The 25939-nt window shown below is 42.0% G+C and overlaps 1 protein-coding gene across 1 annotated transcript in view; it reads left to right on the plus strand.

Annotated features, from left to right (window-relative positions):
• The window catches only part of FAAP20 (FA core complex associated protein 20), a 240919-nt gene extending 215250 nt beyond the window's left edge, over positions 1-25669 (plus strand). The window contains exon 4 of the mRNA XM_044063008.1: positions 25482-25669. Within this exon, the coding sequence (XP_043918943.1) occupies positions 25482-25554 (73 nt within the window). The 3' untranslated portion in view covers positions 25555-25669. The remainder of the gene's footprint in view (positions 1-25481) is intronic.
• The last annotated feature ends 270 nt before the right edge of the window (positions 25670-25939 follow it).

The raw sequence follows: 25939 nt of genomic DNA on the forward strand, positions 1-25939 counted from the left end.
AAACCTCTCAGGTTATGCCTTTCTGCCTCTTCCTCTTCTTCCATGGGTATTATTAAAGATCAAACAGGACAAGCCCAAGATGATAATCTTGCTGTACCCAAATTGGCCTCGACAGTTTTGGTACCCAACACTGAAAAACCTTTGTCTAGAGCCGCCTTGCATTTTACCATAGACTCCGAATCTTCTGTCCCAACACCAGGGTCAGGTTCTGCACTCCCATGTCAAAACTCTCAGCCTGGCGGCCTGGTTAATCCAGGGTCTTTGATTCATTCTCTCCTACCCAAGCAAGTTATGGATGTCATTTTAGAAGCCAGACGTCCTAGCACTAGAAAATCTTATGCAGGAAAATGGAAAAGATTTTGTTCCTGGATGCAGGCTCAGGATTCTGATCCTCTTATTCCTAACATTCCTCTGATTTTACTTTACCTTACAGACCTCTTAAATAAGGGTGTCTCTTTCTCTTCAATAAAGATAAATGCCTCTGCTATTTCTGCTCATTATAATACAGACCCTCCAATCTTTTCCCTTCAGCTCATTAGACAGTTTCTCAGAGGAGCTAAGAACTTAAGGCCCCCTAGATCTCCTCCCATTCCTGCTTGGGATCTCAACTATGTTTTGGAAAAACTCACCTTACCTCCTTTTGAGCCTGCTGCCACAGCTGACATCAAGTTTTTATCTTGGAAGACAGCTATCCTGTTAGCTCTGACCTCTGCCAGGAGAGTCTCGGAGTTGCAAGCTCTCATGGCTGTGGAACCTTATATTATTTTTCATCAAGACAGGGTGTCTTTAAGGACTAATCCTACTTTTATGCCTAAAGTGATTTCCAAAGTGGCTTTAAATCAAACTATTCACTTGCCAACTTTTTTCCCCACTCCTCAAAATAAGGGGGAAAGGATCTTGCATTCCTTGGATGTACACAGACAACTACGTTTTTACCTGGATAGAACCAAGGACATCAGGAAATCAGAGCAATTGTTTGTTTCTTATGCTTCAAGTTCCCATGGAAAAGCTATTTCAAAACAGACCATTTCCAAATGGATTGCTCATGGAATCAGATTTTGCTATTCACACCATGGAAAGCAAATCCCAGGGAGTATAAGGACTCACTCTACCAGAGCTGCTGCCACTTCAGCTGCCTTCCTCAGGGGAGTTCCTACCAAAGACATTTTGGAAGCTGCAACTTGGAGTTCAGTGCATACTTTTTCCAAGCATTACAATCTACCTCTTTACTCTAAGTCTAGGGCAGACTTTGCTTCTGCTGTCTTGCAGGGCCTTTTAGCCACCCCCTCTTCTTTATGACCACCTCCCTTTTATTCTGCTTTGGGATTCAACCCTACAGTCATGACTGCAACAGTGACACGATGAACATAGTACAGTTGTGTAAACTTACCATAAATGTAGATGTTTGAGTGTCTTCACTGTTGCAGTCTGGGTTTCCCTCCCTCCTATCCCCTCTTATTTTTTCTTTTGTGTGGTTCCCTTCTTCACCCTTATTTTGAGGTGTATTTGCAAAGGGTATGGGATCTTTCTCATTTTGGAGCACCTGACATCTGGGGCAAGAAACTGGAGAACATGGCGTCGGCTGTCAGCTTTGTACTCCTGGCGCTCTGCCGTCAGGGAGCATGGCTGAACAGCCGACACCGGACCCAGACTTTGGGATTCTGGCCGACCGAGGACTGCCTGCCGGCAGGGGAGAACCCTACAGTCATGACTGCAACAGTGAAGACACTCTAACATCTACATTTATGGTAAGTGTACACAACTGTACTTTTCCCACTCTCTAACTTTGTTTTTTTACCAGCTAAGGATCTTACCAAATAAATATGCTTTTAATGAGTCCCAAACCATGACTCTGCTGATTTCTGTTGTATTATTAATTTCGAGAAATAATTGTTCTGACAACATCCAGGGTCTGAATTCTTTAATTTTCGTGATATATGATGGAATTCTAGTTGAGAAGATTAAAGGTTTAAACTCTATTTGGATCTTCATTATCAGAGAGTCATGATCTCAGAAGGGGCATGTTAATATTGAGAAGTTTTGTTTGTTCGTAGTTCAAGGTTTACAATTGGTCTATTCTGGTTTGTGTTCCTAGTCTTTATGGGAAAATAATAAGGATTTATCTTTTACTTTAAAGGTGTCTATTAAAATGAATCAATCCATTTTTTTTAAGGATTTTGAAATTGTTGCTATGCGAAAAGACTTCTTGGTAGTTTCAGAAGCTTCTAAGGTACAATTAAAGTCTCCTCCCAGTATAAGATTTCCTTTACAATTGTTGGAAATAAAATCTAGTTGTTTTTTAACTTTTCCTGCTCCAGTTCCTGTGAACCAATATAAATTAGCCAAGGTCCATATTCTGTTATTAAATTTAAGAATAACAAATACTAGTAGACCTTCTTTGTCTTCATATTTATAAATAACTTTGGAGTGATTGTTTTTCTTCCAGATAATTGATACTCCTTTTGTCTTTGTTCTATAGGAGGATTGAGCTAAGAATGTATAGTCCTTAGGGTTCCAAATAAAGCAACGTAATGTCTCAGGCCATAGTAATGCCGCACAGGCCACTGTTAATAACAACACGCAACACATTAGTATAACATCTGACAAAAATGTTGTTAATGGGCTAGTCATTGATAGTAGTTTGGATGTAGGTACTAGCTCTATTGCACAGCTAGAAAAGCAGAACAAAGTTGTGAGAACAAATGAGATTTCATCTGTAGCACAGATAGAAGGTGGACTTATGAACTTAGAGTCAGAAGATAGTTTAGCAGGATGTATTACTGATGTACAGAGGTCGGGAGCTGCTGTAGTTAGACCGAAATCTAACAGCACTACCCCAACTCCACAAAATTTACCTGCACCACTCCCCATAGCCCAGAATTATTTTTTGGAGAAAAAACGGTCAGACAGCAGGGGAAGACAGAAAAGGAAAGGGTCTATAGAGGAGCAACCGCAGGGCTCCACTATAAAGAAAATGTGGGGGAAGCAGAATCCCTAGTTATGAACCTTTCAGATAGAATTCTAAGTACATATGAAGTACAGGTTTTAAATAAAGGGTTGGGATTTATTCCCACTAAAGAGAGTAACTTGGAAGATACGATAATAGACACTAAGTTGTTCATCCGGAACCTACAACTTAGAATTGACTTTGGACAAAGTAACACTACAGATGGAATGAATAAGTTTCGTGCCAATAGTGTATATGTCCCACAATTACATCCAACTGTTAAAGTTTTTGGGAATGTGTTAGAAGATGATATTTACAAACTGTTTGAAGATAAGAGAACAATTAAACATGGACAGAATTTAAACCATAAACAAAGACAAGCATTATTAACTTTAAAAAATGACAGGTCCATTATTATTAGACCAGCAGACAAAGGTGGACCAGTGGTGATTATGAATACTAGTTACTATGAACATAAAATGAAGGTTATGCTTAATGATGTACAGACATACTGTAAGATTAACCAGGATGAACTAGTTGATAAGGTTTTTAGAGTATATCATACTCTAGATGATCTGGTTATGTCTTTTGACATAACTGAGCAGTTATATGACTATCTTAAGGTCAAAGACCCAATCATACCGGTAATCCAAGGTTTACCCAAGGTCCACAAAAATAGGGTTGACCCGCCGATGAGACCCATCGTAGCAGGTCAAGGTTGGGTGACAGAACCCATGTCATTATATTTAGAGGACGTATTGAGACCATTAGTGAATGAGAATAAGACAATCTTAAAAGATAGTAAGCAATTTTTAGTTGATCTATACTCTCACACACAACGATTACCTGATGATCAAAATTTTCTTTTAGTCACCCTGGATGTTGTAAGCCTATTTACAGTGATTCCGAATGACACAGGTATCAGACTTATCTCTGAATATTTGACTGAGCATTCGGATCTATCTGTAAAAAAAAATAGATTTAGTCACACTACTACTAGAAACTGTCCTAACCAACAACATTTTTGTTTTTAATGAAGAAATGTATTTACAGAGGGATGGCGTAGCAATGGGCACGTCTTGTGCAAATAGCTACGCCAACCTCGTAATGGCAAGATGGGAAGATAAATACCTTCATGGTGTTACACAATTTAATGATTATATGGGTATGTACTGCCGGTTTGTAGATGATCTTTTTTTCTTATGGCTAGGGGATGAGGACTCTCTTAAAGATTTTGTTACTTACCTTGAGTCCACAACTGAATTTTTGAAATTCACTGTGAACTTTTCATATGACAATATTTCATTCTTGGATGTGGAAATCTTTCGATTACCAAATGGCATGCTCAATACCTCCATACACAGGATGGGATGTCAGAGAAATAATTTACTACATAGACAAAGCATGCACCCACGACATGTATTCAGTAATGTACTTAAAGGACAGTTTATGAGGGTCTCTAGACTCAACCCAGATTGTACCTACTATGAAAGTGGTTTACAGGAGATGAAGAAAAGATTTTTAGAGAGGGGTTACCATGAGAAAGAAATATCTGACACCATACAGACGGTAGAAACACTAAGATCTAGTAATGCAAGACCATATTTTTCAGAGTACCTAGAGCAGTCGCATTTTGAACGCACTGTTAAAAATGAGGTTAGGGCTAACTTGAATTTTAGTAGGATGGGGCTGGAAGTTAAAAAGGCCATGCATAGACATTTGGACAGACTATGTTCAGACAGAGAGGTGAGTAAGGTGGTAGGTCCCACACCACACATAACTTTTAAGAACCATCCAAATTTAAAAAGCCTACTTTGTAGACCAAGAAATGTATACCATAGCAGTAGCACTGAGAATAGGAACACAGTACCCTGTGGCAGGTGTAATCAGTGCCCTTTTATTTGTAAGGAGACTATGTTTACACACCCTATTACTAAGCATACCTTTTATTTTAATACCAATACTACTTGTGATAGTAAGAACATAGTATACGTCGCCCTTTGTAATGCATGTAATGCCTATTATGTAGGGAAGACGAACCGCATGCTGAAAGAACGTATCAGAGAACATAATTATTTAATTAGGATAGGTTCAGACCTGAACGCCCTGGCAAGACATTATAAAGCAACAAGTACAGAACATACTTTTAGGTTTCATGTAATTCAAACCATATATAAAGGTTTCAGAGGAGGTGACTTGATCAACAGAACATTAGAGAGTGAGACCAGATGGATCATTAGATGGAGGTCGGATAGACCCCCAGGCCTTAATGATAAAGTACAAATCAAACCTTTCCTGAAAAATAGAAAATTACATAGAGTAAAAATTAATAAATGATTGTAATAGTTCAGGTTATGTGTCTCAAGTGCAACAAGTGACTATGTGGAGTTCTTTTCTACTAATATTTATATCTTAATGTTTTCATTGCTGTATTTTATTTGTTTGTACCCATTTTGTATATATTTATAATTTTTACTTTAGTTGTATGTAGATTTTATACATCTGTTTCCTACCCTTCATATTTCACCATAGTTTTTGTGGAACTCTGATATTGTCATCATGTATATATCGATCTACACGTCCATTTATTAGTTGATTTAGAGTTGATGAGTATCCTTTCATGGCCATTACATGACATGTTCCTTGAAACCAACTCTCTCTCTGATATAACTGTGATATCTAATCTTTTATATTGTAACATACTTGTCTGATTCATGCACTTGCTTAGATCTGCTCCTATCATGTTCTAAGCACTTATTGTCATCTAGGTCTGTCTGGTACACGCTGTATGTATTATCATCTTGTTTACAGATCATGCGTCTTCCCCACCATTGTTTTTTGCACTGTGTTGATATCTTACTGTAGTTACGTTTATTGTTATCTGATCCACGCATCAAACTCCTTTCTATTCAACAGATGCATTTAGATGCATACACATGTTAGATTATACATTTTAATTTGTTTTATACGTTTTATATATTGATATATGGTTTAGTCCTTTATATAATTGATAGATTGTATGTTTAATATGCATAGTATAATATTAATGAGTGAACATTTTATAATTGACGTGTTCCTTTAAGGTTTTATGAAATGACGTAGTCTAACCAATGAGAATACATTGAATGTATTATAAAGGATTTTTAAGAAGTTTTTTAACTGTTATAAGAGTTTGAAGAAGCCTTATGGCGAAAGCGCTCACTCTACGTTGTTAATAAATGGTGTTTGTTTTATAAGAACGAGAAGTTTTTTATTCACTGGATTATATCTACGTTTTATTGCCGTCAGGGGTGTTCGCTCATATTGTTTGACATTTTACTTATTCTAGTGCGAGGATCCCCGTCTCTGCTTGTGGCTGCCTGCATTTGGATTGTGATAAACAATTATTATGTTGACTTAGAAAATATCCAATATTTAGTTAGAAAATATCCAATATTTAGTTACCCTTAAGAGATCCCAAACATGTCAGATATGTCATTTTGGATAAATTAAATGCAGCAGAGGAGCATACACTAAATAAGCCAACAACAAATAGATTATTACTAAAATAATTTGACTAAAAGGACTTTGCAGGAGACAATGAGTGATTTACCAATGAAATATGAATTTACTGTAGGTATACTGTCTAACTTTACTTTCCCACTCTTCAGCTCACCAACTTCAACTTACACTTATGAAAAGACGTGGCTTATCGGTGGTATCCTGACTCTGAGTAGAGGTGCCCTATATTCTAGTGTTCAGTGCTTTTACATATTTATAGATTTACAAAGCAGGTTCTAAGAATGAACTATGATCACCCTGACAATGAATGGGTAATCACATCAGGTCTGGAATGAATGTGAAGGTACCTATATGATAATCAAGATTTACCTTGGGTAAGTATTAATTAAATAGTATTTAGAGCATCTTAGAGAGTTCTCGGGGTCGTTAGAATACTCTTAAGCCTCTCCTCCCTTGACCAAAACAAAGATTTCCATTCCCTTTCTTTCCCTTGTTTTAAATCAGTACTAATAAAAAAAAATTCAGCAAACATAGGTAAACAGAAATAACATTCAGTAGTCCGTCTTGTACATGACTTGCAATCCATTAAACAAGTCCGTGACTAACATTGCTTTAGTAAACATTATAAAACAAATTAAAAATAATTTCCTAGCTCTTTAAATATTCTGATAAAGCAAAAAGTTAAGCTATTTTAACTAAAAATATAAAGCATTTCAATTTTTCCTTGCATGTATACATTTCTGTTTATATTGTAGTGTCAGTAGCTTCTTTGAAATCTGTACAATACTTCACAAAGTAGGCGAACCCTAACCGGGAAAAGCCGAAAGACAAACAACCAATGTTAAGTTGTCTATCTCGCCTTCATTCTTGCTGGATGGGTTCGGAGCCGACCTCGGCTCCGACTCGGCCACTCTAAAAGCTCGAGAGTTGGTTCCACCGGCTCAAGGCTCCCCTTATATCCCACAATGCTAGGCGAGAGTTACCTCAGATCTCGTTTGCCGCTACAGCGATCGAGGTGTTGGTTTTCTACCGGCTTCTTGGTGAGTAACTTTGAATTAAAGTTAGTATACTTAAACCCCTTTAATTTTAATTTTAACACTTGTTTCCCTTAGTTTAGTGGAATCTTCCCCACTTTCTCTTTAAAATCCCATTTTTTCTCCACAAGAACTTATAAGTTCTTCCCTCGGGCCTGCAGGCCTTCTTCCTCCCCTAGTGTGTGTGTGTGTTTTCTCATAATTTAAAACTTTGGTAGTTGTTTTATTTTTTGAGTTTAAAATAGGATAGGGTGTAATCAGTGTGTTTGACTGGGTGTGTGTGATTACACTTTCTAAAATGTATAAAGACTCAAAGGTCTCAGGCTTCAAGAAGTGTGACTCGTGCTGTCAGAAAATGTCTCTGACAGACGGTCACACTTCTTGTGTCTACTGCCTGGGGCCTTTGCACCTGCAGGACTCCTGTGCTGTATGCCACGGCTTCAGCCCCAGGGTCCTGCAGGAAAGAAAAAATAAACTGATTCTGAGAGGTTTACTCAAGCCTGAGGGTTCCCTTACTGTCTCTTCGGGAAAGCCCTCCAAGGCTTCTAGGTCCGCGGCTCCAGCTACTGAGCCGAGACCTTAGGCTACGAAACCTCCGTCTACATCGGCTCCGGCTGGAGCCGATGAGTCTCAGTCTACAGTTTCTGTGGTTTCCTCGGCTCCGGCTGGAGCCGAGGTATTAGAAATTCCCGTGTCGGCTCCGACCAGACCTTCGGAACCGGCATCTAGGAAGAGGTCTAGGTCACCATCCCTTGGCTCCGTTCATTCGGCTCCAGCATCTCCTCTGCTGTCTGAACGGAGCCATAGATCTCACTCCTCTAGGTCATCGAGGCTGTCGGACCATGACCTTCAGAGGGTAGTGAGTCGACTTCTCAAGTCCGAGGCACTGGCCCAAATGCTTCAGAGCCCGACTCATCAGTCGATGCCTGCCCTTGTCCCTCAATATGTTCCTCCTCCGACTCCGTTGAGCTCGGGCCGGGCGTTTCGGAACAGAGACTGTGGTAGCGTCGGAGCCGATACAATTGTCTTCGGCTCCATCGTCGGCTCCGATTTCTTCCTTAGAAGAATCTCGGCGCCGGACTTCCATCGTCGGCTCCGAGGGGGTGAGTGGCATCGGACCATTGTCCGACCCCCCTCTCCCTCTCGGGCTTCGCTGGTGAGTTCGGCCGACATCGGCCTCGGAGCCATCACTGTCGGTGCCGAGGGAGGTTCTTAGCTTTTCGGAGTGGGGACCTCTGGCTCTGCCTGACAGGGGTGCGTTCGAGGTCATGCGGAGTGTGTTAGAACCTGGTTCTACCCCACAGTCGGCTCCATCCGCCCCCCCCCCTCTTCGGTGCCTCAGGTCAAGTCGACTCACTCTCTCATCCCGGACCGCAGAGAGCCAGCTCTTCAGGAATCCCCTGTGGGATCTCATCCTCTTCCGAGGCCTCTCCTGATTTGGCAGAAGAGCCCCCTCGGAAGAGAAAGTGTAAGAGGAAACACATAGACTCACCTGAGTCCGTCACCTCTGACACAGATTTAGAGGATTCCGAGGGTTCCCCGTTCCCCTTCTGAAGATGTCTCATTTGCAGACATTCTAGAAATCCTTAAGCAGAGGGGAAATTGGCCAGCCCTCAACCCTTCGGAGGATGAATCTGTGTACCTTGAGGCGTTTGGCTCTCGTCCTTCCACATCCTGGGTGTCTCCCCCATTTGACCCCCTCATGCATATGGTAGCAAAAAAGGCATGGACGGCTCCTGATTCAGTGGACCCCACTCCCAGGAGACCCTCAGAATTCATTACAGCACCAGCAGATAAACAGTTTCTGACAAAAGGAGTTTCTGTGGATGCTATGGTGGTTGCTGCTGCCACTAAGAAGGAACTAGCTGATCCTTCAGTGCCTGTCCATCCACCTAACAAAGAATCTAGGTCCATGGACAGGTACGGGAAGCGGATGTTCTCGTCAGCGACATTTGCAATGCGTTCGCTGAACTATGCCATTTTACTCGTCTTCAAAGGGACTTGATCAAAGAAGCGAGTGACATGTTGAAGGACCCTACGGCTGCGGGTTTTCAAGACAAGATGAACACTCAGCTGGCTACCCTGAACTCCATAGCTAACTCCTCCATGCGCCTCCTCTCTTATGCGGCTGATGGAGCGAGCAGGGCCGCAGGGACAGGTGTGACCTTACGTAGGCATGCCTGGATGCGGCTATGCAACTTTGCGGACCCCTTTAAAACGTCATTCACTAATTCCCCATTCGATGGATCATCTCTTTTTGGTCCTCAAGTGAAAGAAACCTTGACTAGGTGCGAGACAGATGGCAAGACTCTTTCTGCCGCGGAGTCCGTTTTCTACTCCTTCTAGGCCTTACCCTAAAGGTCAGAAAAGTGGGAAAATGTGGTTCCGCAAACAATCTCAAGGGTCTTCGCCTGACGCACAGAGTCGGTTCCCCGCCAGAGGCAGAGGCGGGAACAACAATGGTAGACATCGCCCTAGAGGCAGGGGGGGTCCGCAGAACCAGGGCAATCGAGAAGCCTTCTCTGATAAGCCCTTTCAGCATCCCTGAGGTGTTGCCCGACTGCCCACCTTCGGAGGCAGTCGGGGGAAGATTGTCACTGTACCCAGAAGCCTGGCTATCTCTGACTCAAGACAAATGGGTACAGTCCATCATTTCCGAAGGCTATTCCATTCCCTTTGTTCGCATTCCAAGCCAATCAAAAAAATCCCTTCCAGATGTTCCACCCGCTCAAAGGGATCTTGCAGCTTTGGAAATTTCAAAGCTGCTTGCAAAAAGAGCAATTCAGCCAGTTCCAGCAGACCAGCTAGGATCCGGAATCTACTCGAGGTTCTTTTTAGTTCCAAAGAAAACAGGGGACTGGAGACCAATTTTGGATCTCAGTATCTTGAACAAGTCAGTCAAGAAAACAAGATTTCGGATGGTCACGCTGCAGTCCATCCTTCCCCTATTGGGAAAAGGAAACTGGATGTGCTCTATAGACCTTCAGGACGCGTACTATCACATAAAAATGAACAGACGCTCCAGAAGATTCCTCCGCTTCAGGCTGGGAACCAGTCATTTTCAATTCAGGGCCCTGCCCTTTGGTCTCACCACTGCCCCCCGGGTGTTTACCAAATGCATGGCAGTGGTAGCTTCTCACCTGAGACATCAAGGATTCCAGGTGTTTCCATATTTGGACGACTGGCTCCTCACAGCTCCCACCAAGCATCTTCTTCTATTGGCCAGGGACTACACCTTACGCATTTGTCAAAATTTAGGCATTTCAATAAATTGCGAAAAGTCTGTTTTGTCGCCTTGTCGTGTTATTACCTTCATAGGCGCAATTCTAGACACAGTCAACATGTCTGCGAGACTAACCGATCAGAGAATAACAGACATACAAAAACTGGTCTCGCTCATCTTCAGCAGCAACAGAGTCAAAGCCAGGTTGGTTCTGAAAGTATTGGGGATTATGGCGGCTGCCATTCCTTTGCTTCCGTTAGCCAGATTCCACATGAGAATCCTTCAATGGATGCTCTTCACACAATGGTCATACCAGCAACTTCCGATGTCCCACACCATTATGATCACGCAAACATGCAGGAATCATCTTCTGTGGTGGATGTCTTCCCCTCAGCTCTTATTGGGAAGACCCTTTGTTCCTCCCCCTCCGGTTGCTACACTGACAACGGACGCCTCCCTGATCGGGTGGGGGGGGCATTATCAGGGCAGAACTGTCCAGGGCACATGGCAACCAGAAGAATGCCACTTGCACATAAATGTTCTAGAGATGAGAGCAGTGCTTTTAGCGTTGCAAGCCCTTCAAGACTCTCTTCCCTTGGGAACGATAGCAATCCAGACGGACAATATGTCTGTAGTGTGGTATATCAACAAACAAGCCGGAACCAGGTCCTACCCCCTGTGTCGAGAAGCACTCAGACTGTGGCAATGGGCGATTTCTTCTCAGCGGTTTCTGATAGCAACGCACATCCCCGGGAAGTCCAATCAAATCGCGGACAAGTTGAGCAGAGCTATCCTCATGCCTCACGAGTGGTCTCTGAAAGATTCTGTTGTGAGAGAAATTTTTCTCAAGTGGGTTCAGCCTTGCTGCGACCTTTTTGCTACTCCCCAAAACAGCAAGTGCAGAGATTTTCACCCTATTCCCTTTACCAGGCCAGCCCAGCAGAGACGCTCTAGTCCAAGTTTGGCCCCGGGACTTCTGTATGCATTTCCTCCTTCCCACTAATCTCTCAAGTGATACAGAAAGCTATCGCTCAGAAGGCCTCGTTGATCCTCATTGCTCCTTACTGGCCTCGACAGGTTTGGTTCCCTTTTCTGCATCAATTTCTGTTGGAGCGACCTTGGCATCTGGACCTAGTTCCAGATCTTTTGATCCATCAGTCGGGTCAGTTTCATCGCTCCCTTCCTCTCTGAACCTCACTGCTTGGTTCCTCCAATTCCAACCTTAGCCAGGCTTCCTCAAATATCTCACTCTGTTCGAGATATTTTGATAGCTTCCCATAAATCTTCCACTAGAAAGATTTATTTGAGTAAGTGGAAACGTTTCGCCTATTGGGCTCAAGGAAGGAACATAGATCCTTTCACTGCTTCCATCCAAATGGTCCTTGATTTTCTAGCTGAACTCTTCCATGCAGGTTCATCTCCTTCTACTCTTAAAGTTCAACTGGCAGCTATTTCTAACTTTCATGTGGGTATTTCAGAGTCTGCCATAATGTCCCACAAGCTTTGCAAAGCCTTTTTGAAAGGAGTTTTTCTACTCAGACCTCCTATAAGAAATCCTCCTCCTCCTTGGGACCTAAATTTAGTTCTTAGTTCTTTGATTCTTCCCCTTTCGAACCTGCAGCCTCCTGTTCTTTAAAATTGCTATCATGGAAGACTCTCTTTCTGGTAGCTATTACTTCAGCTAGAAGAGTTTCAGAACTTCATGCACTCAGCTGTCGACCTCCTTATCTGTTGTTCCATAAGGACAGGGTATCTTCTGAACCAACGCGTCCTTTTTGCCTAAGATAGCCTCGGCGTCTAACCTAAATCAAAGCATTGACCTCCCTGTGTTTTTCCAGAATATTCCAATAGATCTGAACAAAAATTGCATTGGCTAGATGTTCATCGTCAGTTAAGGTACTATTTGGATAGAACCAAACAATTCAGAAAATCTGACCAGCTGTTTGTCTCCTATGCAGAAGGCAGAAAGGGACTTTCAGTTTCAAAGGTATCATTATCTAGATGGCTAACATCTCTGATTTCCCTTGTTTATGAAATTAGACACCAAAAGCTGCCTAACAAACCTAAAGCCCATTCCACTAGAGCTTTGGCTACTTCTATAGCCTTCAAGACAGACTGCCTATTGACACCATTTGTGCAGCGGCTACTTGGGCTACTCCTCACACTTTCATTTCTCATTATAAGTTGGATTTAGCTTCTAGGCATAGAGCTAACTTTGGTTCCACTGTTCTCAAGAGTCTGTTCCGTTAGGCCACCCGGGACAAGGTGCTAGGGACGCGGTCCCATCCAGCAAGAATGAAGGCGAGATAGACAACTTAACATATAGAAGTTATGTTCTTACCATAACGTTCCATGTTAGTTGTCTTCTTCTCACCTTCTTCTTGCGTCCCACCCTCCTTCCCCCTGGCCTGGACAGACCTAGAGGAGTTTGATTGTGACCTCTCTTTCTACCACCTCTTTACTTTAGGTATATGCTCTGCTGTGCATATTTCCTAGATCAGGATGTAGGTCACCCTTCTCTTCACCCTTGTTTATAGAGGTGGATGTTGTTTCTAGTTATTCTGCTACTATTATAGGCTGGGCCTAGCTTACAAACGAGATCTGAGGTAACTCTCGCCTAGCATTGTGGGATATAAGGGGAGCCTCGAGCCGGTGGAACCAACTCTCGAGCTTTTAGAGTGGCCGAGTCGGAGCCGAGGTCGGCTCCGAACCCATCCAGCAAGAAGAAGGCGAGAAGAAGACAACTAACATGGAACGTTATGGTAAGAACATAACTTCTATTTTTTTCCGGTCTTATTTAACTAGTTATATGGAGCTCTAAAATACTGCTGCTTTCAGTTAGCCATTCAGGCTCCGCACCCCCCAAAATAAATGTACTTTTCTGATGTACAAATCAGTGTTCATCTCACCACAGTTTTATAAAGATGTTAATTGGTTGACAACATCTTGAAACAATCTCTAATTTCTGTACTCTCTATACTCTGTGTAACGCATAGCTGTACCCCAATCTTTGAGTTTTGTTCTTTGAACTTAAGTCTGATAAATAGAGCATGTTTGCTGAACTTTATGCAGTCAGTCAAAGATAGGGAAATCTTTTGCTAGAGAATGTGTTTGCAGAATTTTATACTATCAGTCAAATATGGGAAAACTTTTGCTAGGTTTGTGAAGAAAGTATATATCTCTTCCACTGTAACCTTCAAAACAGTGAATTGTAAAGCTCACTTGTCCATTTCTTCTCTCTTCCTTTGACAGTTTGAAAAAGTTAACCGCTGATCTTAATTTATCCTTACTTTCATCTGTGTCTCAAAGTTGCTAAACCTTTTAAATGTTTGCATGACACTGCTGATGCTGTGTCCAAGGTGGCTGCCACTGGATCAATTATGAGGATATTTCTTTGGCTGCAGATATGAAAGCTGAACTTCAGATTGCACCTCTATATAGGGAATTATTTGAACCTTCCTCTGAGGTCTTCTAAAAGCTTGAAAATTTTAAGTTAATAATATTTCTGTTCCCTATTTCCAAATGTAAAAAAAATATTCCTCCTAGACCAATTTTGGATCTCAGTGTATTGAACAAGTTTGTGAGGGTGCAAAAATTCCAGATGGTTACAATACAGTCTATCCTCCCACTTTTGGAAAAAGACGATTGGATGTGCTCGATAGATCTTCAAGATGCGTACTACCACATAAAAGTGGATAGGCCATCAAGAAGATTTCTGTGCATCCGTGCGGGAGCCAGTCATTACCATTTGAGTGCTGTCCTTCGGACTCTCTACAGCCCCCAGTGTGTTCACAAAGTGCATGGCAGTTATCACAGCTCACTTGCGACTAAGGATTCCAGGTATTTCCATACCTAGATGACTGGCTCATTTCTGCCCCCACCAGACATCTGTTGGAAGAAGCCCTGGCATACTCTCTCCTCACTGCACAAAGGCTAGGCATAACCATAAACTGGCAAAAATCCAATCTTACCCCATCTCAGTCGACAAAATTCATAGGGGTTATCTTGAACACAAAGAACTGCAGAGCTGCCATTCCAGACCACAGAATTTTAAGGATAAAGCAAAAACTGATTTCAATCCTTTCAAGGGAGAAATGCACGGCTCACTCGGTTCTACAGCTGTTGGGTTCCATGGCAGCCTCCATCACCATTGTCCCCCTGGCCAGGTTTCACATGAAGCTTCTACAATGGCTACTGCTCACCCAGTGGTATCCCTTTCAGCCATGATTCAAGTAACCCACAGGTGCAAACAGGATTTAAATTGGTGGATGATGCACAATCTGTCACAAGCCCTTTTTTCCCCCCAGTAACCCAAGGCCACAGTGACCACGGACCCTTCTCTCATGTGGTGTGGGGGCTATGTCAGGGACAGACAGTCCAAGGCACTTGGTCCAAACTGGAGGCCCATCTGCATATAAATGTTCTAGAGCTGAGGGCGTTGCTTCTGGTGTTGCAAGCATTTCATCCCCTGCTGCCGTCTGGGACAATTGCGATTCAATCAGACAATATGGCGGTGGTCTTGGTGCATCAGCAAACAAGGTGGAACCAAATCTTACCCCCTTTGTCGAGATGGCAATGGGCTATGGCTACCAACCGATGTTCCTAGTGTTTCACTGTGGCAGTCATTGTACGTGGGTTATCCTGCTGGCAGGTTACCCGCAGTCTGCCTGAATTCCAAAGTCCTGGTCCGACGGTTGCTGTCGCCTCTTCCTTGACGTCAGTGCGCCAGGGGTATAAAAGATGCATCCGACGCCATTTTCTTCAGTCTTTCTTGCCGCGCGGTGCCTGAAGCAAAAGCAGTTCGCAAATGCCGGTCGGCCGACTCTTGAGATTTTCGAAATTGAATTTTAGATCCGAAGTCTTCAGTAAAGCTAAGTACCCCGTTGGGGAAACTTTTTTCTTGCTCCAGACCGATGTCAGAAAGTTAACAATTGTATTTCTTGTGAGAAGCAAATACCTCATAAGTTTTTTCATTCTTACTGTATTCCTTGCCTAGGCCCTGACAACGACGTTGCTGGTTGCCGGTTTTGTGCTAGATTTAACCAACGCACTATTAAGCGTCGGTATGCTTTTGCTTTTCATTACTTTGGCCGAAGGTTTAACTATATAATGCCGTCAGAACAACTGACGACAGGAGTTCATAAAAAGCGCAAGGAAAAAGAAAAGAACAGGCATCCGAGGTCCAAAACCGATGAAGCCTCTTCTAGGTCAGTCGCCGGTTCTCAGTGAGGCGCTTTCACAGCCCCTGACACCCGCTACCTCAGAGCCACAGGCTGCCTCCGACTCCCACATGGAGACAACTAGGCTTCTGGATACCCAAGGTATTGGGCCTTCGGAAACTAATCCCTCAGATGGGTCCGGAGCTGTGTCTCCAGAAAGGCGGAGTGGTGGTCCTGGGTCATGGAGGGTGATCTGTAGCAGGCCACAATTTGTATTGCAGATTTGCCTGATGTTAGTTGCACATGGATGATCTCAGAGGTATCATGCTGCGCCACTAACCTGGAGGTGTAGGTATCCTTGATGAATATGGATACACCCCCTCCTTTTGTGTTTTGGTCCATATTCTGTGGCCGAAATGTGTGGTATGAGTTGTAGCCCGGTAGTGCTGGGGTGCTTTGTGGAGCCTTGAACCAAGTTTCAGTTACTGCACAGATGTCAACTTTCTCCATACTGAGGAGTGCTTCGAGGGCGTGCATTTTGAGATTTAAACTCCTGGCGTTGAGTAGCATAACCCTCATTTTTTTTGAGCTGTTTACGGTGGTGGGTTTGACTTGAGCCTTGCCTAAAAAAGGCACTATGGGGGCAGCAAGAGCCTTGGCCAGTATTCGAAAGCCTAAGGGTGACAGGTGCAAGCCGTCTCATGCGAAGCAACGAGGCCTGTCGAGCATGTCGTCCCAGGCTGACAGACACAGGATCCCCTTTGAATGACACCAGAAGTTTAGCCAATTGTTGAAATTGATAATTTTTTTTCTTTATACTGTGGTATCATTCTTGGTGAGGGCAGGATGCTACTCAGGGTCAGGGTCATACCTGCCTGGGCTACATGGTCAGAGAGCTCTTCCATGTCTCTTCATGTAGTCCAGGGAGGTACATCTCCGGTCATTCGCACCAACATGAACAATGACAGAGTCATATTTGTACTTGTTCTGGAGTGACCTGAGTGCTTGTGTTATGTGGTGGATTCTGGCTCCCGACCGGCAGCTAACAGTAACCTTCTCCGTGTCCAGCCTAGTAAGTGGGGCGTCAGTGTGCCTGAATATAGAGTCACCTATTACTAGTGTTAGGTATGTTATTTCACCTTTAGGGCTGTGATTGTGCAGCACACTGATTTTGTGTTTTATGTGTTGTCTGGTTTGTGACGGGAGGTGCAGATTTTTTGGGTGTCTGCTTTGGAGGTCTGTGATGCTTTTGCAGGTTTTTATTTAGAGCCTCTGAGTATGATTTTGTGTATTTGTGTATTTTTTTGACAGTGCTGGTTTAGTATGTCTATGTGAGGCTGGAGGTGTGGTGCAAGTGTTAACCTTCTCCTCATGACTGCCTGTTCCAGTCTTGGGTGGAGAGAGCTTAGCCTCCAATTTAGCTATATAATTGCATCTCTTGCATATGTTAATGTTTTGTGGTAGGAGGAGAGGGTTATCTGTGTACATGAGGCAGTTGTAACATTGCCTCAGGATACCCAGGTTCACCAGCTGGACTTGAGAGTATATGTGAAATTGCCCTTTCATCATGCCTGAATAGTAGGGTGAGCTGCTTAGTCGGTGAGGGGTGAATAATGAGCCTTGCCCTGCTGGGCAATCAAGTGTCTGGGTATATTAGTGCTTGCTATTAGGTCTGAGCAAGTGCTGGACTGTAGGATGCTTTTTAAGTGCTTAGGTTGAGAGTTAGACTACTTTCAAGGGAAAAACTGAAGAGGAGACTTGGTGGAGCCAGGATAAATTTAGCCCTAGCCTACCGGAGCTGTCCGGATGTGCAAAACAGTGCAAACACGTTTTTTACAGCAGGGAAATGAAAGAGAGAGAAATTAGCCCAAAATGGCGTATAAACTACTAACTTCTGGGCTGGAACTACTCCTCAAGGGACAGATGGCTGCTCAAAGCTCCCTCTCTCACAGGTGAACAGAGAAACCTCCCTCTATCCAAGTAAGGTATGGGCAACTCAGAAAGTTGTAACACAGCCCTGAATTCAACACTAGCCTGAGAACTGAAGAAAGGTGGGAAACAAGGAAACAATGTTTTTAAAAAGATAAGCAAAAACAGTAAAAAAATACACTTAAAACAGCTTTAGATGACTACAAGCAATCAGAAAAGGCTTTTAAACAAATTACGTAATTAACCAGTAAAACAAATCTCAAAACTGAGCCTTGTTCCTGTAGTCTTCAATCAGACAAGTTCTAACTGCACACTCCTGCCACTGGAGTGCAGGGGAACCTTCTCTAAAAAAGAAGGCCTGGATTAGTGCTCAAGTTATACAAACAAAGCTAGATTCAGCAGGCCTGGATCTAGTCTATGCTACAGCAAACAAGGCGCACCAATTTTGGTAAGAAACAGTTCAAATATGCAGGGCACTGTAAGCCTTTAACCAGAAATTCCCAGCTCAGCGGGGCAGAGTCCAGCCTCTCCTCCCACAAGAGTGCAGACCACGAACCTTCTTAATGTAAAATAACTGGCCTGAAGCCCAAGTGCTTAAACCAGAACTAATACACTTTTAGCATAACAGACACTGAGCCTTCAATCAGCAGTTCCCAACAAGCATGTAAGCTACATGTCATGCCACAACAGTGCAGACCACAAATCTTCGTATGGTAAAACTGGTCTGAAGCCCAAGTGCTTAAACCGAAAGGCTTAGAAAAGTTACGCCAAGCAGTAATGAGTACAATTGAGTACTTTTAAGACGACGCAAAAGCAAAATAAAGTAGGAAGAAACACAAATACAGCAAAAGCAGATGAAAAAAAGTGTACATTTTTTTTTTTGAGTGAGCAAATGAGATGGGCCCAGGAGGAGTATCCAAATGCAAATTTACAAGAGGGGCGGGCAGTTTCAAAGCCACCAAGATTAACACCAAAACAAAAGCAGGAAGGGTGGGTGGGGAACTAACTGAATAAACAGAGCCACAACTTCCAGCTGGATAGTATTCAATGCAACACAAAAACCTCCAGCTGGATAGTATTCAATCAAACACAAATAAATCAATTTAAATGCTGTATTATTTGAAAAAAGTACAGATAAAGATTTACTTAAATTCACCAGTTGATTTGATTTCATGTAGGTCTTAGCTGGCCAAAACTCAGAGTTTAAGCAGAAAATAATCCAAAATGTACCACTTATAGAAGACAGAAACCGAATAACAATGAAGTGAACTACCCCCACTTATCGCTGGCTATTCAAGAATTCTAACAAGCATTAACTGAAAAAATAGAGCCACAATTTCCAGCTAAGATGGTATTCAATGCAACACAAATAAATCAATTTAAATGCTGTATTATTTGAAAAAGTGCAGATATTTACTTAAATTCACTTATACGTCCAGTTGATTTGATTTCATTTAGGTCTTAGCTGGCCAAAGCTCAGAGTTTAAGCCCCCTACTTAAAAGGTTGCTTTTGCACATTTATCAAGACCAAATGACATTCTTATATCATTTGAAAAAGTTTTAACTATTTGCAGTTGTGTATTCAATTCCTCATCTGATGGGCTATACAACTTTAAATAGTCTACTAAGAGAAGATAAGTCTTTACAGTTTGTTGCTTCCTGGGAACCAAACTGTAGCCATGACCTAATCTGTTAGCTTAATGGTTTAAGGCAAGGCAGTATAGCAGCAGTAACAGAAAGTCACCCTGGAATATGTCATGGGATCTTACTGTTGTCTTACAAGGCCTAACTCAAAAACCCTTTTAACTAGCTAGTGGTTGTGACTTAGTTAATTTCTTGGAAGACTATCTTTTTTATTTCCATTAAGTCATAATTTTTCATAAAGATAGTGTCCCTTCGTACTAATCCCTCTTTTATGCCCCAAGTAGCCAAAGAATCTAATCTAAACTAGTCCATACAATTGCCAGTTTTCTTTCCGAATTGGTCAAACAAGAGAGAACATATTTTGCATTTGCTTGATATTCCTAGACCGCTTTGTTCTATGAAGACAAAAACGCAACTTTGTCGAAAGTCTGACCAATTATTTGTGTATTTTTCACCGAGCCACTTAGGTCAGGAGGTTTCTGAAGTTACGCTTGGTAAATGAATAACAGACTGTATTTCTTTGATTTTATGCCAAAAACGGGCTGCACTTGCCTAATTCTCCTAAGGCCCACTCAACTAGGTCCTTATCTACGTCGTCTGCTTTTTCTTCCTGAGCATCTATAAACTGTACTTATGCTGCAGCCAGCAGATCAAAACCTCATACCTTTGTCACGCATTAACAAATTGGACATTGTTTCCAGGAGCAGGGCTTCATTTGGTTCAACAGTGCTCTGGCATATTTTTCCTTGAGGCCACACAGGGGTTATATAGCTGAGGATAAAAGAAAAAACAGAACTGATATGAATATACAACAAAGCCAGTGACAAGCAAACTGTTTAATAGTGGATTGTTTTTTGCTTGTTAACTCCCAGAAGGCTGTTTAGCCAAGGCGCTAGAGAGGTGTACTGTTTTCTGTTGACAATTTTTTTTTTCGATCTAGTTCGTTTGTCACTGGCTTGGTTATATAGCTGGGGACTCTGACCCAACCATGAGGAGGAATGAAAGGGACATCATCAGATTTATATAAGCTATGTACATAACATAACTTGGCATCTGTGTTGTCCTCTAATTTTTCTTCACCTTCCTTCCCAGCCATCATCCTATCCAGTGTTCTAGAAGACCTGTAGAAAATTGTTTGGGAACTTGATGTTCCTATTTTGAGCCTCTGGTTTCTTTGTTTCAGTCTTTACTATACACAATTAGCTGTTTAGGCAGCAAACTTGATTTGAGGAGGTTAGGCAGAGGGCAGAGCATTATGGGAAGCAAAGAAAAAAACAGCTGGATAACCATAACTGTTGACAATTTTAATAAAACACACCATAAAAAAGATCAGACAAGTGCTTTCGCTAGTGCTTCCTCAGGTCTTAATACAAACCACAGTAAAAGGCTCATACTTAAATACATAAATCAATTCAACACCAAAGCAATTAAGTATAATTAGCCTCTTATTTAACCTGCGTGCTTTTAGAGCAGGATTTAAACCAACAGTACAATTAATTCCTGGTAGCTTGTGTGCCTGCAATCAAATCCATCGCAGTTCTGTTTGCTCTACATTATTGTTCATGCCACCCCCTCTACTGTTAGCATGTACCAATTGTAATACTTTAAAATTAAAATGATGGCCTGATGGCCTGGATGCACCATTATATGTTTTGATAAAGCATCTCACATAGATGCTTACTAATCCATTCTTTTAGTTTGTGTGGTTTTTCTCACAATAGCAAGAACAGGAAGCACAAGTAGCCAATTAAATCAAATGAGTGCTATTACAGTCTGCAGGAAACCGTGAGGAGGAATGAAAGGGACATCATCAGATTTATATAAGCTATGTTAGTAACATAACTTGGCATCTGTGTTGTCCCCTCTAATTTTTCCTCACCTTCCTTCCCAGCTATCCTCGTGCCCAGTGTTCTAGAAGACCTGTAGAAAATTGTTTGGGAACTTGATGTTCCTAGTTTGAGCCTCTGGTTTCTTTCTTTCAGTCTTTACTATGCACAATTAGCTATTTAGGCAGCAAACTCAATTTGAGGAGGTTAGGCAGAGGACAGAACATTATGGGAAGATGAAGAAGCTTGAGACTTGGATCCTAGTCTGTGAAAATGTGGATGAGTCAGATCTGTGACCCAACTGTGAGGAAAAATGAAAGAGGACAACACAGATGTCAAGTTATGTTAAGTACATAACTAATAATTTTCTTGGTCCCTTTGCCAAAAAACCCTACCTGTAAGGTTGCCAGACTATCATTCTCTGGAGGCAGTTAGGGGGGCACTTATGCTTGCACCCACAAGTGTGATGGAACATCTCAACAGATTCATGGATGTTGACGATAATAACCAGAGGCTATTCAATCTCCTTTCTTATCCACCAATAAAAAAGAAAGAAAAAAGGTTCATGACATTCCAGCAAGTCGGTACGAATTTGCAGCAGCAGATTTCTCAAAGCTGCTAGAAAAGTCATCCAGCAGGCCTCCCGAGAGTCCAGAGACTACTCCAGGCTCTTTTTAGCACCTAAGAAAACAGGGGACCTACGACCAATTTTAGATCTGTCTAAATCAGTCATCCTTCCTCATCCAGAATTTTGTCTGCTTACAAATTGAAAGTGTTCCCTGGACCTCCAGGAAGCCTTATGTCATGTAAAGATACAGAAGCGATTGAGGAGATTTCTCCATTTCTGACTGTTCAGAGCACTGCCCTTCAGTCTCACCACAACCCTGATGCTTTTTATGAAAGTCATGGCAGAAGTAGCAGTGCACCTCTGCCTGCTAGGGATCCAAATTTATCCATACAATGACTACTGGCTCCTCGCCATTTTGACTAGGTATTTCTTACTACAACAACATTGGGACACTCTGCTGCAGTTTATGCTGAACCTAGGAATTCCGGTCAACCAACCCAAGAATAGACCATTCCCAACCCAACAGACTTCATAGGATGCCACATAGACACATTGTTACAAATATCCAAGTTTGTGATCTCCAGGGTGCTTTTCCCTCCATCTAGTTGCTAACCAGGTAATTCAAAATCCAGTCCCACAAACAAGACTAGTGCTCTGACTGCTAGGTCTAATGACGTCAACCATTACACTAGTCCCTGTAGCCAAATACCACATGAGGGTAATTCAGTGGACTCTATCTCTACAATAGGCCTAAAACACTCACCCTTTTCGTGCCAGGATTCTTATTACCCAGGTTTGCAAGGATCACATCAGGTAGTGGCTAACCTCCCCATCAGTAATGGAGGGCCGTCCTTTTTGTCCAGCTGTGCTACTAGCTACAATAACCTTGGATGCCTCCCTTGTGGGAGGCATTTCATTGGGAGGACAATCCAAGATTCCTGTTCAAATCTAGAGGCCAGTCTTCACACCAGTGTCTTGGAGATGAGCAAGTCTGCCTAGTGTTGCAGGCCTTTCAGGATTTTCTGTCAAGACAGACAACCTGGCTGTGGTCTGGTACATCAGCAAGCAGGGGGGGAAACCTGATTTCTTCCTGTCTTTCAGAAAACCATGAGTGTAGCAGTGGGTGATGTCTTTGCATCAATTTCTGATAGCCTTGCATATCGCAGGTATATCCAGTGTATTAGCAAGCAAACTGAGCTTAGCAATTTTGATGCTTCATGAGTGGATCCTGAGCCAGTTGGTGGCAAAACATTCAGCAGCTGGGGCCCAGCCCTGCTGCAACCTTCTCGATTTTGTACCTCAACAGCAAATGCAGCAGCTACTCTGCCCTTATCTCTCTACAGGGATGGTCAACCAAGTGTACAGTTGGATCACAGGTCTCCTATGTACCTTACCTCCTATTCTCCTAATAACCCAGTTTTACTCAGAAAGCAAGATGATGCAAGACCAAAGTGATCCTCATTGCTCCCTTTTGGCCCCAGCAAGTCTGGTTCTCGTTCCTGTGGCCTCATCTAGCACATCTTCCATGGATGTTGGATAGTTTGAGTCATCTGACCGGACTGCCTCCTCCAGTACAGAAATCCATGAAATTAACCACTTGGTTCCTTCAATTTTGACTGTAGCCAAAGATGCCAAGCTAACTGCATTGGTCATTCATGTTGTTTCACCCTCTCAGAAATAATATACCAAGAAGATCTACCATAGAAAATGGAGAAGGTTCTCCATTTGGGTCTTATTGAAGGGCATAGATCCCTTTTCAGTACCTCAAGTGGATATAAAAAGTGTACCCACCCCTGCTAAAATGCCAGATTTTGTGATATAAAAAAAATGAGATCACAATAAATCATTTTATAACTTTTCCCATCTTTAATGTGACCTATAACCTGTACAATTCAATTGAAAAACAAATCTGTTAGGGGAAAAAAAATGTGCAATAAACTGGTTGCATAAATGTGCACACCCTTAAACTAAAACTTTGTTGAAGCACCTTTTTATTTAATTACAGCATTCAGCCTTATTGGGTAGGAGTCTATCAGCATAGCACATCTTGACTTGACAATATTTGCCCACTCTTCCTTGCAAAAGTGCTCCAAATCTGTCCGATTGCGAGGGCATCTCTTGTGCACAGCCCTCTTCAGGTCACCCCACAGATTTTCTATTGGATTTAGGTCTGGGCTGTGGCTGGGCCATTCCAAAACTTAATTTTCTTCTGGTGAAGTCATTTTTTGTTGATTTGGATGTATACTTTGGGTCATTGTCATGCTGAAAGGTAAAATTCCTCTTTATCTTAAGCTTTCTAGCAGATGCCTGAAGGTTTTGGGCCAAAAGTGACTGGTATATGGAACTGTTCATAATTCCCTCCACCTTGTCTAAAACCCCTGTTCCAGCTGATGAAAAGCAACCCTAAAGCATGTTACTGCCACCACCATGCTTCACTGTGGAGATGGTGTTCTTTTGGTGATGCAAAGTGTTTTTGCGCCAGACATACCTTTTGGAATTGCGGCCAAAAAGTTCAACCTTGGTCTCAAACCATAACACATTTTTCCACAAGCTTTTGGGAGACTTGATGTATTGTATTGTTTCACAAATTTTAGCCGGGCCTGGATGTTTTTCTGTGTAAGAAAAGGCTTCTGTCTTGCAACCCTACCCTATAGTCCAAACATATGGAGAATATGGGGGATTGTCACTTGTAGTACACAAGCAGTACTTGCCAGAAATTCCTGCAGCTCCTTCAGTGTTGCTGTAGGTCTCATGGCAACCTCCCTGTTCATCTTGTCTTTTCATCAATTTTGGAGGGACGTCCAGTTCTTTGCAACGTCACTGTTTTTTGATGACTGTCTTCACTGTGTTCTATGGTATATCTAATGCTGTGGAAATTTTGTTGTACCCTTCTGATTGATACCTTTCAACAATGAGATTCCTTTGATGCCTTGTTAAGCGCTCTGTGAACCATGGCTGCTGCTGTAGCAGGCAACTGAGTACGTCAAGAAAATCCTACTAGGGCAGCTGAACTTTATTTTGGAGTTAGAGTCTCTCTAATTGATGGCAGGTGTGTACCCACGAAGACTGAATGCTGAAAATAAATCAAAAAGTGCTTCAACAAAGTATTAGTTTAAGGGTGTGCACACTTATGCAACCAACTTATTGTATATTTTTTTATTTTTTATATTTTTTCCCCTAACAGATTTGTTTATTTTTCAATTGAACTGAACAGTTTATAGGTCACATTAAAGGTGGGGAAAGTTTTGAAATGATTTATTGTCTCATTTTTTTATATCACAAAAACCTGGCATTTTAATAGGGGTGTGTACAATTTAAACACTACCTAATGAAGTAAGTAGTTGTAGCTGCCTTTTTTTTCTTGATGTGTTTTTTGTATTTTCCATTAATCTCATTGAATGTTTTCTAATAGTTATTTTTTATGTATAACTGCAGCTGCTTTTCTGACAATGTTATGGTGCTCTGACAGCCTAAAGCCTGTAGTGATCATTAAGTGAATTTTCACATCACAATCACAAGACTAGCGAAAATACACAACATTCAAAAAAAAAAATCTCCACAGTGTTTTGGTGATTTAGAGAATGTGAACATGGCTGTCATTTAAAATGCATATAGACTAATAAGATTTTGTTTTTCTTTGTTCTCTGCAGGTTTACACAGCTAGATGTTGACAGCCATCTTGCAAAATGTTTGTCTGAAAGCACAGATGATGTAATGTGGTGAATTAAGAACAGCATGCGTGCATGCTATACATGAAATGACTGCAGGAGCACTTGATCTAAAATGTGTAATTTAACTGATTTACTCAAAATACTGTTAAATAAAAACATGAACGTAGTGATTGGAGATTTTCTCATTAGAAATCGTTGACAGAATCTTTGTTGATTTAACTGTTTTTCGAGAGAGACATTTTTTCTTCAGCATTATCTTTCCTCTTGCACATGTAGCTTTAACATGTTTTATATAGCAAGCCTGGCAGAATGAGAGCAAAAATGTGTACTTGATTCTTGATTTCAGTGGGCCTTCTTTATTAAATTAGTCCCATTTATAAACTAATGCTAGGAGCATTTAGGTGTTCCAGTTCTTAACATGGAAGAGCACCACAAAA

Source organism: Protopterus annectens, chromosome 2.part1 (assembly GCF_019279795.1).
Source record: "Protopterus annectens isolate FY-2018-M chromosome 2.part1, PAN1.0, whole genome shotgun sequence".
In the NCBI taxonomy this organism is placed as follows: Eukaryota; Metazoa; Chordata; order Ceratodontiformes; family Protopteridae; genus Protopterus; species Protopterus annectens.